General features: G+C 39.2%; 1 protein-coding gene across 3 annotated transcripts in view; it reads right to left on the minus strand.

Moving 5' to 3' along the window:
• The window catches only part of STAT4 (signal transducer and activator of transcription 4), a 113,089-nt gene that overhangs the window by 11,248 nt on the left and 84,079 nt on the right, over window positions 1-17,762 (minus strand). For all 3 annotated transcript variants that reach the window (XM_041737044.1, XM_041737045.1, XM_041737043.1), the window contains exons 11-15: window positions 16,368-16,427; window positions 16,040-16,057; window positions 15,858-15,951; window positions 13,777-13,821; window positions 558-641 (exon numbers count right to left, since the gene is read on the minus strand). In XM_041737044.1, the coding sequence (XP_041592978.1) occupies window positions 558-641; window positions 13,777-13,821; window positions 15,858-15,951; window positions 16,040-16,057; window positions 16,368-16,427 (301 nt within the window). The remainder of the gene's footprint in view (window positions 1-557; window positions 642-13,776; window positions 13,822-15,857; window positions 15,952-16,039; window positions 16,058-16,367; window positions 16,428-17,762) is intronic.

Genomic DNA, 17,762 nt, shown 5'->3' on the forward strand with positions numbered 1-17,762 from the left:
ATCGTGCCCTGGGCCAAAGGCAGGCGCTAAACTGCTAAGCCACCCAGGGATCCCCCAATGGTGACTGTTAAGAGAATAAAACAACGTATTGTTAATGTTCCTATCATTTGTCTTTACTCATTACATTAGAAAAACCTTCCTTCTGAGGGATTTGTGGACAAGTTAAAATTTTAAAAATATATCACTATGTGACATGGTTTAAGGATGCTTACTTATTTCTCTTTAGGCTTTCCACTGAGTAGGCATGACTCAGAAGATCCCAGAAAACAAACCAAAAACATGCAATCTGGGCAAGCAATTATTAAATAGATATTGCATTGATAATGCCCATGAGATTTTATCATTTATATTTAACCAAAATGGCATACATTCTACTAGTAGAATGTTGACTAATTAGTAACTAAACGACATGTTGCTTTTCTAAATTAAATTTTCTAAACAAAATTCTAAACAAAAATAATAGAGAATGTACTAAAACCTAAAAACACTCAACTTTCATCTACAAATGTCAGCCAATTACTGAAAATATTATTAGTAAATAGTTGATTGACACCTACCTCCAAATCTATGGTCAGGCCATAGAGGCAGATCTGTGTTTCAAAGGTTATAGAATGAAGCTCTTCAGTTACCATGTGACAGCCCTAAGGAAGAAAGAAAGAATTTTTTATCTTACAAATGCACTCCTGCTATCTATTCTTAGGCCTGCTTCTACAAAAATTAGTAAAGTCTTAAAGTAAATGCCCCAAACATTCCCTGTCATGGAACGTTCCCTCTTATTATTTAAAAAAGTTATTTACCTAAACCAAGCAGGAGAAGAGAAATTCTAAAGATTAGAGCAGAACTCAATGAAATAGAGACCAGAAGAACTGTAGAAAAGATCAATGAAACTAGGGGCTGGTTCTTTGAATAAATTAAGATAGATAACCTCCTCGCCAGCCTTATTAAAAAGAAAAGACAAAAGACTCAAATGAATAAAATCATAAATAAAAGAGAAGAGATCACAACCAACACAAAGGAAATACAAACAATTTGAAGAATGTATTATGAGCAACTATATGCCAATAAGCAACCTGGAAGAAATGGAGGCATTCCTTGAAACTTATAAATTACCAAGACTGAGCAGGAATAAATAGAAAACGTGAACAGGCCAATAACCAGTAAGGAAATGGAAGCAGTCATCAAAAACCTCCCAAAACACAACAGTCCAGGGTCAGGCGGCTTCCCAGGGGAATTCTATCAAACAGTTAAAGAAGAAATAATACCTGTTCTACTGAAGCTGTTTCAAAAGATAGAAATGAAATGGAAACTTCCAAACTCGTTCTATGAGGCTAGCATCACCTTGATCCCAAAACCAAAGACCCCACCCAAAAGGAGAATTACAGATCAATATCCCTGATGAACACAGATGTCAAAATACTCACCAACACACTAGCCAGTAGGATCCAACAGTACATTACAAGGCTTATTCAACCTGACCAAGTGGGATTTATCCCTGGCCTGTAAGGGTGGTTCAATGTCCGTAAATCAATCAACATGACAGATCACATTAATAAACGACAAGAACCATTTGATTCTCTCAACTGATGCAGAAAAAGCATTTGACAAAATACAGCATCCTTTCTTGATTAAAACTCTTCAAGTGTAGGGACAGAGGGAACATACATCAATATCATGAAATCAACAAAAAGCCAACAGCAAATATCATTCTAAATGGGGAAGCCCTGGGAGCCTTTCCCCTAAGATCAGGAACATGACAGGGATGTCCACTCTCACCACTGCTATTCAACATAGTACTGGAAGTCCTCAGCAATCAGGCAACAAAAAGAAATAAAAGGCATTCAAATGGGCAAAGAAGAAGTCAAACTCTCCCTCTTTGCGGATGACATGATACTGTCCACAGAAAACCTGAAAGACTCCACCCCAAGGTTGCTAGAACTCATACAACAATTCGGCAGTGTGGCAGGATAAAAAATCAATGCCCAGAAGTCAGTGGCATTTCTATATACTAACAATGAGATTGAAGAAAGAGAAATTAAGGAGTCAATCCCATTTACAATTGCACCCAAAGCATAAGATACCTAGGAATAAGCCTAACCAAAAAGGTAAAGGATCTCTACCCTAAAAACTACAGAACACTTCTGAAAGGAATTGAGGAAGACACAAAGAGACAGAAAAACATACCATGCTCATGGATTGGAAGAATTAATATTGTGAAAATGTCAATGTTATCCAGGGCAATTTACACATTTAATGCAATCTCTATCAAAATACCATAAACTTTTTTCAAACAGTTGGAACATATAATCCTGATTTGTATGGAACTAGAAAAGATCTCAGCCAGAGGAATGTTGAAAAAGACAGCCAAAGCTGGGGGTATCATAATGCCTGACTTCAATCTCTATTACAAAGCTGTGATCATCAAGACAGTGTGGCACTGGCACAAAAACCGACACATAGATCAATGGAGCAGAATAGAGAATCCAGAAATGGGCCCTCAACTTTATGGCCAACTAATATTCAACAAAGCAGCAAAGACTATCCAGTGGAAAAAGGACAGTCTCTTCAATAAATGGTGTGGGAACATTGGACAGCCACGTGCAGAAGAATGAAACTAGACCATTCTCTGACACCAGACACAAAGATAAACTCAAAATGGACGAAAGATCTAAATGTGAGACAAGATTCCATCAAAATCCTAGAGGAGAACACAGGCAACACTGTTTTTGAACTTGGCCACAGCAACTTCTTGCAAGATCCATCTATGAAGGCAAGAGAAACAAAAGCAAAAATGAATTATTGGGACTTCATCAAGATAAGAAGCTTCTGCACCGCAAAAGAAACAGTCAACAAAACTAAAAGACAACCTACAGAATGGGAGAAGATATTTGCAAATGACCTATCAGATAAAGGGCTAGTTTCCAAGATCTATAAAGAACTTATCAAACTCAACAGCAAAGAAACAAACAATCCAATCATGAAACGGGCAAAAGACATGAAGAGAAATCTCACAGAGGAAGACATAGACATGGCCAACATGCACATGAGAACATGCTCCGCATCACTGGCCATGAGGGAAATACAAATCAAAACCACAATGAGATCCCACCTCACACCAATGAGAATGGGGAAAATTAACAAGGCAGGAAACAACAAATGTTGGAGAGGATGCGGAGAAAAGGGAACCCTCTTACACTGTTGGTGGGAATGTGAACTGGTGCAGCCACTCTGGAAAACTGTGTGGAGGTTCCTCAAAGAGTTAAAAATAGCCCTGCCCTATGACCCAGCAATTGCCCTGCTGGGGATTTACCCCAAAGATACAGATGCAGTGAAATGCCGGGACACCTGCACCCCAATGTTTATAGCAGCAATGTTCACAATAGCCAGACTGTGGAAGGAGCCTCAGTGTCCATCGACAGATGATGGATAGAGAAGCTGTGGTCTGTGTATAGAGCAGAATATTCCTCAGCCATTAGAAACGACAAATACCCACCATTTGCTTCCACGTGGATGGACCTGGAGGGTATTATGCTGAGTGAAGTAAGTCAATCAGAGAAGGACAATCACCATATGGTTTCACTCACATGTGAATATAAGGGAAGGAGGGGAAACTGAATGGAGAAAAATAATAGCGGAAGACAAACCATGAGACTCTCGACTCCAGAAAACAAATGGAGGGCTGCTGAAGGGGAGGTGGGTGGGGGGCAGTAAGGCAGGCATGTGATATGATGAACAGTGGGTGCTATACTATATGTGGGCAAATTGAATTTAAATAAAAAATTAAGGGGATCCCTGGGTGGCTCAGTGGTTTAGTGCCTGCCTTCGGCCCAGGGCATGACCCCAGGGTCCCAGGACCGAGTCCTACATTGGGCTCCTCGCAGGGAGCCTGCTTCTCTCTCTGCCTGTTTCTGCCTGTCTCTCTGTGTCTCTCATGAATAAATAAACTCTTGAAAAAAAATTAAAAAGTTATGTAGACTCTATACAGAGTGAGAAATCTTCATTTCCACAAACAGAATGATTTTTTTTAAAATTTTTATTTATTAATGATAGTCACAGAGAGAGAGAGAGAGAGGCAGAGACACAGGCAGAGGGAGAAGCAGGCTCCATGCACCGGGAGCCTGATGTGGGATTCGATCCCGGGTCTCCAGGATCGCGCCCTGGGCCAAAGGCAGGCGCCAAACCGCTGCGCCACCCAGGGATCCCAAACAGAATGATTTTTAAGTCTCCCTAACAATATAATCTTTTACTGAAAATTCTAGCATATTTTCATCAATAAGAAGCAGACAATTCTGTATTTTTAATTCTTTAAAATTTGCCCTTTTCAGCTTATAAACTATTAATAAAATCAAGGCATATGTATATAGATATAACAGAAACAAGTCAATGTCATAATGAATTTTGTTTAAAAAGAAAGCAAGATTTCCTTCTGGTTAAAATTGGCAGGTAGAAAATGTATTTTCTTCTGCTCCCTCCAGAAACTTCAATAAAGTAACAGCTGGAGTTTTGTTTACTTTTCATTAAATAAAACTGTAATTTAGATCTCTGAATGAGAGGTGAAGGGGTGTGGTATAAGGGTGGCAATAAGGGGCAGAACCGGGGTGTCTCCAAACACCTGAGCCTGTGAGGCCTGAATGCAGAGGGTTGAACAGGGGAGCAGTTAGGAGCCCATGCAATGAGGTCCCCACCCGTCCCCGACCCTGAAGGAGGACAGGTTTACTCTCTAGAGCGGATGAATCAGAGGAACTAGAGAGGCTCTCTGCATTTCAGATACAAGGCCAAGTGGAGGGCAGGGCTGGGATATTATGCAGAAAAGAGGAAGATCCTGTAAAAGTTTATGGACTATAGGGAGAAAATGGATGAAATAAGATAGGCAATTGTTAATCATTGTTGAAGTCAGGTGATGTATAAATGAAGGTTTATTGTATTTCTCTCTCTACTTGTGCATGTGTGTGTTCGTTAAAAAGCTCTTAAAGATGTCGCAAAATCTTTATTAATAGATGTAACAAATATATCACACCAGTGAAACAAGAATAAGATGCTATCAAAAGGAACGTTCAGAAAATAATAATGAATAATTATAAATAGAATAAGAGATATAGACAAGTTGGCAGAAGGACTGGAAATAGAGTGAAAGAAATGTCCCAGAAAGCGAAACAAACAAAAATCGAATAAAAAAATAGGATAGAAAAGAGAGTAAAGAATTAATACACAAACTCTAATAACAAACTAACAGAAGTTCCAGAAACAGAATAGAGAAAATGGAATAGAAAAAAGTTCAAAGGCATAATCCAATGGTAATTCTCATACACTGTTGATGGGAGTGGGTACGATCACTTTACAGAATAATTTTTCAGTCTCTAGTAAAGTAGAAGATGTAGTTCCTAGGATGATGGTGAAAGGAAGTTTTTTAAGAACTAAAAAAAAAATAATAATAATTGGGCAACAGAATCAGAGGGCAATCAGCTCAAATTAGAGAAAGAGATGGAGGGCTCCCAAGGGGTTGTTCCCAAGGGAAAGAAAAACCCCCCACAGATTGACTTGTTTGATCATATTGCAGCAAGTTTTCCAGTTTCAGGGCACTCGGGTGGCTTAGCCAGTTAAGTGTCCCTGATTTCAGCTCAGGTCATGACCTCAGGGTTGTGAGAGCAAGACCCCTCCCACATCCATGGGGCTCCCTGCTCAGCAGGGAGTCTGCTTGTCCATCTCCCTCTGTCCCTCCCCCACTTGAGCACGGGCTCTCTCTTTCTCTCTCAGATAAATAAATTTTAAAAAACTTTTTAAAAATCCTTATTAAAAAAAGAAGTTTTCAAGTTTCAAAGAAAAATTTTGGGCCACATTAGTGACAGGTATGTAAAATAAACTGATTGAAAAAGAAATTGAGGCAACTAATAAATCCAGGGAAAGTCAGAAGTAATACAAGAATGGAAATGCAATTATACTATGATATGTGGTTCAGCTGTTAACAATTTTTATTTATTCAAAGTAATGTAAGTGTTGAATACATTGACTAAAACAAAATATGTTCTATAATGATACTGTGAAGATGGGGGGAAATGTATATATATAAAGAACCAGTGAAATAAAAAGAAAAAAGAACTGGTGATAGTGATACTTTAATCTTTTATAGAAAGAATTCAGAAGTTAAGTATATGAAATTTTTTAAAAATCAAGAAATATTAGTATGTTAGCATAATACTTTGACTCAAAAAATGATCACCTCTGGAAAGTAGGTTTGGTGTGGGAAGAAGTAGGACAGAAATTGCTGTTTTTCTTTTTTAAATTTTTAAATTTTAAATTTTAAATTTTTTTTTGCTGTTTTTCCTCTAATGAAATCGTACAGCAGCTTGCTGTGTGCCCAGAACTAGAAGCACTGTCAGCACCTGAAAGCTGGTAGGAAAACAGGATCTCTGGCCTCATCCCAAGCCTTCTGAATCAGATTCTGCATCATAACAAGAACTTCAGGTGGAACTTGTGAGACAATGAGTCTCAATGTGCTATATCCACATTGTGTTTAGTCTCAAAAGAGATGTGCAAAATTTGGAGATGGGTGTAGAATTTTATTTTTTAATTTACTTATATAAATATTTTTAAGTTGTCTCCATGCCCAGCACATGGGGCTTGAACTCATGACCCTGAGATCAAGACCTGAACTGAAATGAAGAGCCAGACACTTAACCAACTGAGCCACCCAGGCACCTTGAAGGCTTAAACAATGTTAAAACAACAACAACAACAACAAACAAACCCTGTGGGAACCTGTAAGCAGATGAGCAATTATTGAGACTAGAAGAGTCAGGGTGGCATTAAGGGTGTCAGAGTCAGCCCTAGCAGAAATTATCTAAATTGAATATGTATTAATAACAAGTTATAATCTACTTATATTAAATTTCAAATAATAAAGATTTTAGTTCTAATATGATGATATGAAGGACAATTGCATGAGGAAGACTTTATTGACAATGAGGAATGTCACACTTAGGATTTGTTACTGAGAAAGAAGTAGAGAATTAAAGACTCTTCTGTTCCTTGGGCTAGAACACTGTGGTACCTTACATCGACCTCAGGTAGGAGTGGGACTGCTTCTTACTGGGTTAGTAGAAAGTTATGCTAATGGAAATTTTGCTTGAAAATCCCTTAGACCCCTCCTAAAATTACCCCCAGTACATCCAATGCATGAAACAGCCAGTCCCCGCCCAAACCCCTCCCGTGTTGAAAGAAATACACTACTATTTCTTTGGTCAAGTAGGCTGAAGTCATCAGCTTCCGTTTAGACACAGAATTGAACAAAACCCACATTTTTTAAACAGAAAATCTCACTGTCCCATAGCGTGCTTCCACTATGCAAATCCTGAGACAAACGAAGAATCTGCAATGCATGTTTACTAGCGGGTTCCTTTCACATTCTCACTAAGTTCAGTGGACAGGATGAGGCAAGCCTGTGTAGGACACTTAAGAGGCCTGAGGCAAGCACACAGATGGAGACCCACAAACCACACGGGTAAACATTTGACCATTATAAATCAAGTTAACAAACTGTTAAAATATGATATAGCTCCTGCTTTGACCTCTAAGTTTCATACGACCTAGTTGGCCAGCGGGGCCGTTCTGGACCATTGCCCACCCCCTTCTCCTCCACCTCTGTGAGGGGCCTCACCAGCCAGTGTGGCCCATAGGCCTCTGCTTGTACCTACAAGTTTGCATTGATGGTGCCATCTGCGCTTGGGACTCCAGGGAAGCTCACTGCCTCGATCCCACAGACGTCCTTCTCTGTCAGGAGGGCCACAGCCGGAGGACACCTAACGGGAGTCTTTTTGACTATGAGGCCCCACCCCTCCCCCATACAAGTCTCTAGAGTTTAACTTCCACAACTAAATGCACACATGATCTAATTACTCATTATGGATAATTTCCTCAGGCCTTTGTGTCATGGGGCCTGTATGTTCACCATCCCAAGTGTGAGAAACCAGGACTCCGTAGACAGAGCAATGACACTCAGAGTTATCCATGAACTTTGGAAAAAGACGACATGCTTTACTCATCACTTTACTGAACTGGAATATGGATGGCAAGAGCTTTCCTCAGTGATCCAAACTCGTTTCTTTTTTTAAAAAGATGATTTATTTGAGCAAGAGAGAGAGGGAATGCAGGGGAAGAGGCCGAGGGAGAGAATCTTCAAGCAGACTCCCTGCTGAGTGCGAAGCCCGATGTGGGGCTCGATCCCAGGACGCTGAGATCATGACTGGAGCCGAAGTCAGACGCTTAGCCAACTGAACCACCCAGGCGCCCCTCAAGCTAATTTCTAATGATGACTTAAAGCCCCGGATGCAGTAGTGAGGCACATTTAGAGTGAAATACAGCAAGGAAGTCAACACTATATGATAGACGTGCCTGGAGAAAAGCAGCTCTGACAAAAGGAAGCACCACTGACTTTGAAAGCTCACATGGCCACCCATCACAGCTTTTATGCTTTATCAGTGCCATCCAGGCCAGGGCTACTATTCAAGTTCGCACTGCCAGGATGCATTCCTCGGAGACTGGGGAAAACATCACACAGATAAGATGCATCACTAATGGCTGTGTTTAAAAGCCACTCTAATCATCTGAGATGATTATGGATTTAAAATATCCTTATTTGTGGTGTTTATAGTCTACGGCACTGAATGACGTAAATGGATTGACTTCACTGTACTTGTAAAGAAAAGCACACATTGCATCATCTGCCATAACCACCTGGCCAGGTTCACCTGGACATGAAAATACACAACCTTATGAAAGGCAGGTAGACATGTCACCATATTCTTTTTCTCTTTCCTATGCTCTATGCCTAATAATACACCCTGGGAATCTAGAATATGTGAATAAACATATTATCATGCTATTAAATCTAGAATATGTGAATAACATAAGTCATATGTTATGACTCTGGACTTGAGGAAACCTCTTTTAAGAAAATACACTGGGAAAAAAAAAAAAAAAAAAAAAAAAAAGAAAATACACTGGGATAAGGCAAATTTTCATCTAAATTCCTTGCTCAGTTTTTTTTAATTAAAGGATTCTATTTGTTTATTTGAGAGAGAGAGAGAGAGAGAGCGCGCACAAGCAGGGGGGGAAGAGCAGAGGGAGAGGAACAGCAGAACCCCCGCTGAGCACCCTGGGACCATGACCTGAGCTGCAGTCAAGAGCTGGAGGGACACTTAGCTGCCCGAGCCACCCAGGCGGCCTTCCTTGCTCATCTCTAAACAAGCCATAATCTGTGATAATGTTGCTCCGTGGACTAGAAAACCATGAATGATAATCTATTCACTTAATGAACACCTTCTGAGTACCTACCATGTGCCAGACACTGAGCTGGATGCTGGGAAACAAAGATCCGAGCGGGAAATAATGGTACAATCACACGAGAGACCGACCTCAATCACAGAACCGCAGGAAATAAATGGAGAATGACAACTAATTCTCAGCCCATAAAATAAGGGGACTATACGGAAGGTGTCCCATACAAAGTCTACACACTTAGTGTCATTCTTGTATCAACGTCACTCTTAAAAAGTGTGGCCACTACTTAAACTGTTCAGAAGGGAATCAGCTTTCTGTGACAACGGCTGGGCTGGCTGGCGCGTGAACGTGTATCTGTGCTTGAGAACAGCGAACCTTGAAAGAACATCTGTTTGGCTCTTTTGTTCGATGAATGTCAAGTCACCCAGGCTCTACTAATAGCTTCTTTAGGCTTCATGACTTCCCACCATATAAACAAAATTACCCGATACCTTAGTCTGTGGCTAAACCTCATTTATCAGTTAAAGCCCATGACAGAGAGCAAACTCGAGAGGCTGCATTCCAGCTTGCCTGTTCAAACAGTTTCCACATTTCAACAATACTCTCTAGCTAGCTTTTTGCCAGAGAAGGACCTCTGGGAAAGCCTGCTTCCTGGGAATGTTTATTTTACAAGGACAACCTGATGCCTTCCAAGTTTAGCCATTTGCTAGGAGATGGGATTGTTTCTTGGCGGTGGCTCTTCCAAAGAAAGAACAAAGGGGGGAGAAAGAAGCAATAATTGCTAGCCTTGATTTTGCGACAGCACATCGACAGATTTCCCGTGGAGGGGGTGTTGTGAAATTGCAAAGGAAATTATTAAAATTAAATTCATTTTTTTTACAAAAAAGTAAAGACCATACTCTAGTTTGCACTTTTGCATATTATAGAGCCTTAGTCAAAAAAGCTTCAGAAATTGTCTAAATCCAATGGTTTTCAAATATTTCAAATTTCAAGAATATTGAAACGTATTCTTGAAAAGAATTTTACTGCCTGGGTTCCAATCTGTAAAATATATAAAATAGAGCGACTGAACAGGGGTGGGTGACCCAGAGCTCCACCTTTCACCCCCTCCCCCAATCCACAGGTGGCTCCTAAGGAACCTCTTTGCTTGTTCTGCAACAGTACGGGTCTAATGCAACTTCCTCCCTTTACCTAATCCTACAGCTGAGACCCCCAGCACATCCTGACCGACCCCCTCATTTTGGACACTGTGAGTCAAATAGCCCCATATGGGGTGCTCAGGAGGCTTAGAGTGGGTGACCCTGGGGAAACCAACACTCATGGTATCTTGGTGTGTTCCCAATCTTTTAGTAAGTATCCAGTCCAAGTTCTGACAACCACAAAAGCAGAACTGAGGTGCCCAGTGTGCGTGTGTGCGCGTGTGCTACACACAGGGGCAGGCCAAGCACATACATGGTGCTTTGAGAGCTCAGGGATCTGGAATCAGAGAAGGATGTGCCAGGGGCCCTTGAAAGGGAACATCCAAGCACTTTGGCAGGTGGCAGAGGTAAGGACGGGAGGGTCATCTTTACAGATACTTCTCCACCGGGGTCAATACCTGTTGTTTACACATGGGCGGCCCTGGGGCTCTGATCAGCGCAGCGCAGCCGACTCTCCCCACCTCCCATCTCCCATGGTCCTTTTAACCACCCCATGAGTGCAGGTCAACGTGATCCCCATTTTCAGGTAATGGAACGGGGGGTCAGTAATGCCTCTAAGAGGCAGACCCCGACACGGTGCTATTTCCAATCCCCAACTGACGGGTGGAGGAGTTAAGGGAGAGGTCAACAACATTTTCTGAGAAAGCACTAATTTAAATTTCTTCTAAACTCTCTAAGGATTCTGGTGTGAGATGGCTACGTGATTTCTGAGTGGGTGGGCAGGGTGAGACCGTAACAGCAGCAGCTGGAGAAAGGATGGGTGCTACTCGCATGCTCGCAAAGGCCTCCCTGATGGGAATCCCAGCAGATGGAGCGAGCGTGTGAGCAAGGGGCAGGAGGGGGTCACAGAGCAGTGCCAACCAGGGCCGCTTCTCCCAGCGCAGGTTTTCTGATCCCAGAGGCAGCCTGGCATAGTGGCCAAGAGCATGGACATGGGAGCCTCACTTTGAATCTTGGCCCGACCCCTGCGTGCCTCAGTTTCCCTCATTAAATGAGTACGCTCATAGTATCCACTTCATAGCACTGTCACAAGAAGTACATCAATCAATGTCAGTGAAGCTCTTATTGCCCAGTATAGAGTAAATGCCACAGGAGAATTTGTTCGGTAAATTCTTATCAGGCCATATCACTCCCACTGCAGGTGCTCACAGATAAGCAACATCTATCCGAATTTCGAAAATGAGGTATAATGTCCTAGCTTCCTGATTTCCTGACATTTTGGTTACTACAACCTCTGTCCCTATGACTTTATGAACTCTACTTTATCACTAGATCTTCCCCAAGCTTTTTCCTGACTTCTTTTGATCACTCCTACTGCCTGGCCAAGCCCCTGATCCTTTGATCATCTTTCTGAGGCCACTTCATATCTTTTGTGACTTTTCAGTTGTTTCTGTAGGACAGGAAACGATTTCGGGGTCTTGTGGTGTGTTTTAAACATACCCAGGCGTCATCTTACAATTTTATCAACAGGGGGAGCTCAAGGAATTAGCTTAGAATAAAACTGAGCTGGCAAACGAGGGGGGAAAAGAAGGATAAAATCATTCTGACACGACTGCATGATTTTGGTATTAATCAGAAAACAAGAGGAAATATGTTCGCAGTAATATACGCAGACAGTGTTAATAAGACATTGCTTGGTTATTCTATAGTAGAGGATGATTTACATGGATTTTCATCTCTAGGGAAACCCAAGTAAAGACTTTGATTTTACATTTATAAAGATGACAATGTATTGGAGAGTTGAGCTATTTAGATTTATTCCCATTTGATTTGTTTTACTTAAGAAAAGCTCAGAAAGCACTGTGTTTAGTCTATTCAGACTTAGCAGATACTACTCAGGGATGTTACGCTGCATCACTGGCCAAAGTTCCAGTGAGATGCGTGAAATGACTTTTTAATTTATAATGTGCTAATGTTTCAATTAGGAAATTTGGGAAATCTCTACGGATTTCTATAAGGTGGGAAGAATAAATCCTATCTATCTGGTTTACTAGAATATCCTTTAACTCAAAAGCTCTGCTTCTGTGATATCTAGGCGATAGAGACCTGTTTGCAGCTCTGCCCTAAGCCAAGGCTCTACCCTGGCTCATCTTTGGTGCGACTGTGCTATTTGGCAAATGCTCTTTAAGACACAATTAAGGGGATGAAGAATTCTTGGAAGGGAAAATGCAGAGCATTAAACCTCTTGTGGTCAATCTTTGTGGTTTTGTGGAGAGGGCTAGATTGGTTGCAGTTGAATGCTGGATTTATAAAGTGTTTTTCCCTTCCAAATAATTCAAAGAGATTTCTCTTAGAAGCTGTGACTGTCAAGCCAGGAGACTGAATCCTTACCACCACACCAGGAATAAGCCTCACTGCTTTATAACTACATTATGTAGATGATCTTACATATACAGCATCTCTGAGCAGAGAGCTGGGCATTACTACCCTGATCCGTTAGAGGAAACAAATGCAATTTTTCTCCATCAGATCATTTGCCAAGGATCACATTTTCAGTCACTGTCAGAATGGACTCAAATCCAGGTTTTCTAATTCTAAATATGTAGGGCGTACACATATGCCCTGGCATCTAGGCCAACTAAACAGACAATCTCCAAGGCCACTTCCAATTCATGATCTGACCACTCTATCATTTACGGACCCAAATGCAAGCACTTGGACCACATCAGTTTGTTCTGTTAATCAGTTCATCCAGTGGAATGCAAACCTTAAGTACAAGGGCAAGGTAATTGATACCATAAATTAATAGGATTGTTTTTCACCTGTGATTTTCATATACTATGTCATGAAGTTTGAGACTTGCCTCTTATCTGTGGAAAATTAGTGATTTTAAGATATTTTGCAATAGTGGAAGATTGACTAAAGAAATTATGGCACACCTGTAAGATGCAATACAGTGCAACCACTTTAAATGCTGATCTCCAAGAGTATTAAGGTTATAGAAAGCTGCTCACCTTATATTGTTATGTGTGGGGAAAAACAGGTTATGAAACAATATGTATATACACTTAAGCTAATATGTACATAGATGTAAGTTAATATATACATAGATGAAGATCTAGAATGACGTGAACCAAATGCTAATAGTTGTTCTTTTAAGAAGGTATTATTATATGCAATTTCTGTTTTCTCCTTTTTAAGACAAACTTTCTTACACTGTAATTATCAAGCTTTAATTTGTAACTAGACAGACACAAGTCTGACTTTATATTTAACGATAAAGGGCAGTTGAAAAACTTTGTAAAAATAAGATATTATAGGGTTGTTTCCTTAAAAGGATTATCTTGTAGAAAACATTTTGTACCTCATTTCCTTTGCTTCCAGCACTGGACTTCATTTCCTTTGGTTGCTTTGCAAAAATATAAAAACCCAGAAAACAAAAAACAAACAAAGAACAGTGTTTAGATGGAGAAGTATCATCAATTAAATATCAAGTTGGTCATACCTAGTGTAGTCATTCCTTGGCTACAATTTTCCTTTAAGAACAGTACCCAGATGTCTAACATAGTTGCCTAAAAAGAAGCTTCCTGTTTCATCTCATGGGATGCCCCTACTTTAGAAACCTTCACTGAGGTAAGTGAGCAAGTTGACATACTAATAAGACTACGCTTTTTAGCCAACATTTTGGAAAGAGGAAATCATGCTGGGATGTTTTAAAATCTGCTCAGCACTCCCTTGTACCTGGAAAATATCATCTGAGCTAAGCCATGATGATTCTTAATCCCTGTGAAACTAAGTCCAATGCAAAGGATTGGGAAAACAAACGATGGGATAGTGTGCCATATGGCACAGTAAGCTACTAAATGGCATTAGAGACTTCCTGACACAAAAATGGTCAGGATAGAGGTTACTTAATTAAACAGAGGGGCAGACAATAATTTATATAGCGTGTACAATCTGATCCCACTTAAAAAGTTCATATACATGTATGTATAAGAGAATGAAAACTATGGATGTTAATAGTGTTACAAGGTAGGGAGATACAGGTGATTTTTATTTATTTATTTTATTTATTTATGATAGTCACAGAGAGAGAGAGAGAGGCAGAGACACAGGCAGAGGGAGAAGCAGGCTCCACGCACCGGGAGCCTGACGTGGGATTCGATCTCGGGTCTCCAGGATCGCGCCCTGGGCCAAAGGCAGGCGCCAAACCGCAGCGCCACCCAGGGATCCCAATACAGGTGATTTTTAATTTTACAATTTTTACCTCTCTGAGTTTCTTTTTTTTCTTTTTTTTTCCTCTCTGATTTTCTACATTTAGTTTTATATTAAAAAGCAATTAAAGTTATTATGCAAAAAATAATATATTTAAAAATGCTTTGCAACTAGATGAGGACTGCAAAAAGTAAGGTTTTGTTAATTTATATATTATACCTGCTGGAAGAAAGACATAACCTTTTTTGGTATGTTCCTTTTTTTTTAGCACATGACTTTTTTTGAGAGACAGACATCTCTAAGTTAAGGATCTCTTACAGCTTTATTTATTAGCAAACACTGTCCATTGTTGAAAATTTCTTAAGGATAGAAATTGAACTTAAGCAAAAAGAGTGCCAGTTAAAAGGATACATAATACATGACTTGTCATTTCATTTTATTTATTTATCAGTATCACGTTGGAGGGATTCAGTTAAAAAGGTACTCTTCACTACTAAAGATCAAACAAAAACAAAAATCAAAACCAAAAACCATAAGCTTGCATAGGCAGGTATCTGTGAACTTAAATTTTATCTTTAAGAAAGACCCCTTGAGGCTGATTCAGTGGCACCCCAACATTCAGGTGAGGAACTTCCTAAATGTTAAGAAACCATGAGTAACATGCATGGACAAGAAAGGAGTAGAGTCTTTGGGAATCTAAGAGCTATGCAAAGAATTAGAAAGAAAGCAGGAAGAGAACTCTAGGTTAAGAGGAAGTGGTAAAAACAAGAAGCAACTGGGTGAGGCGGGGTCAGAAGCTTTCTAGACATGCCAAAGCAAACTGCGTGCAACTGTCATACCCAGTTGCTTCCTCAAGCTACTCCTAAAATGAAAGTACCTTCGGCCAGACATGTGGTTGCTGGATATCGTTTCTTGGAGAGATTTAAAAAAATGAAATCAGGAATGCCTCTCCATTATAAGACCAATGATCTCTGTCATCATTACCAAAATATATTGACCAACTGGCATCTGTATTTAGGTACTGTATCACCATTGTTGAGAACCCGGACTTCTGAGTTAAAGTTCCCTACTCTTTTTAATATTTCAATGACGCCATATTTTATTTCTCAATATGGCCCTTAATCTCACATAAGAAACCCCCCAAACCCCAAATACATTGAATTACAAGGCCTATTTGTAAAGACATGTCTGATTCAGGGAGGGGGGAGAAGCTTGTGTAATTGAACTCACCAAATGTCTAAATTCTACTGAGAGACTCCCGTTAGAAGATTCTTCAATGGACATGGCTTTGACATGAGTTCCACAAAGGACAAATCTTCGATTGCTAGAGAGAAAATCTTAGCTATTTACACGTTCTCAGGTAAAATATATTTATGAGAACAGCAAAAACAATTCTAAAATGAATTTCTTACCTTAGAGTTGAAACGTTCCTGTAAAATCAAGAAGATTCCTTAAAATGAGCTATTTTATAGACCTAGTAAAAACTTTCCTTGATACTTTAGGGGACAGTATAATATAGTCCTAATTTTCATTTCAAGACTTTATAGTAAAATTTTTTAAAGTAAGTCTTCATTGGAGTTCTATTAAATGTTTGAACTTCAAAGTCAAATATTTGAAGTACATTGATATGTAATGTTAGAGAAATACATTTAAAAGTTTGAAATTATTCTACAAAATGAGGAAAGTTCTTTTTTTAAAAAGTCTCACATTTTCATGTTTCAAAATGAAATTAGAACTTACTTGTCAATTGATGCTTTCACCTTTACCTGATAGTTTAGTTCTGGCAATTTTATTAATAGTCTGGAAAGACATATAAATAAAGAATCAGAGGCAAAAATTAAAAGTGCTAAAAAACTTTTTATAATTAAATATTTAAATATATTTATGTCATATATACAATCAAATTTAGGTTATCTCTAGTTATATGTTAGTGTGTTTTTAAAATATCTAATTCTTTACTGAATCACTGTATTGCACACTTGCAACTAATGTAACACTGTATAGTAACTATATTGTAATTAAAATAAAACAAAAACAAGTAAAAATAAAAATGTCCAATTCCTCTTTAGTTTGTCATGTAATTCATATTGACACCAGTCACTTAATATCATATTGACAAAAATTTGGAAAGTATTTTCAGTTGATGTGTGTTGGGTAATACATTGGCTAGGTCAGAAAAATACATATATATATATATATATATATATATATATATATATTTTTTTTTTTTTTTTTTGGCTAAAGCTCAAATCTGGGTTAAATGTATAAATACAAGAAAAATTCTTTGCAAATTTATTAATATCACTCCATTTTATTCTCGTATCATTAAAAAACTGTAAGTTTAGAAAATTAAATATTTTGATGATCATTGTTTTATGGTAAAAATACTGAGAAAGATCAGACCTTGGCGGAATGTGAAAAATTCCAATTCAAATGCATTTGCAATGTTTAAATACACTATGAAAATGACAGCAAAAATGTGCATAACTAAAAAAGATCTAACTCCAAGCAAATAAGTGATGAAAGATCAGAGTAATAATTCTTTTAATTTCTTCTGGTGTCAGCTCCTCCTTTATTCTTTTGCTTTCTTCAACTCCTCTGAGTTGTAACCTCTGATAGATCCTCTCTGCAGGTTCAGTCTAATTTCAGAGATACTAATTCAATCACTCATTCACTCACTCCAATCATGCACTCATCCCAAACCCCAATCATTCTCTCAGCATGTATTGAACATCTCATCTAGACCCAGTACAGCCCTAGGTACTAAAGAATTGGTGTAGTGAAGACTGGGGAAGGGAGAAGTGTGAGGACACGGCTATACATCAAAGGAAGAAGTCCAGCTAAATATAGTAGTAGATGGAATATGGAGAATGGTGATAAGCAACTGATGGGCAATGGAGAAATGTAATCATAGATGATAGCCCAAGCAAAAGTGTGGGCAGAATGTGACAAATGTTCCTTAACTATCCTATACAAAGCACAGGATTGGTTTTAGGGTTGGGAATATGATGTGTGTAGTTGTTAGCAGTGAGAGGTAAGAAGGTCATGTGAAGTAAGGATCTTACTTCAGAATCTGATTCACTGGAAGACGGTGATGACTGAAGGGAGTCCTTGTCACCCTTCCCTTAGAAATAG

This window comes from Vulpes lagopus, chromosome 22 (genome assembly GCF_018345385.1).
Source record: "Vulpes lagopus strain Blue_001 chromosome 22, ASM1834538v1, whole genome shotgun sequence".
Taxonomy (NCBI): Eukaryota; Metazoa; Chordata; class Mammalia; order Carnivora; family Canidae; genus Vulpes; species Vulpes lagopus.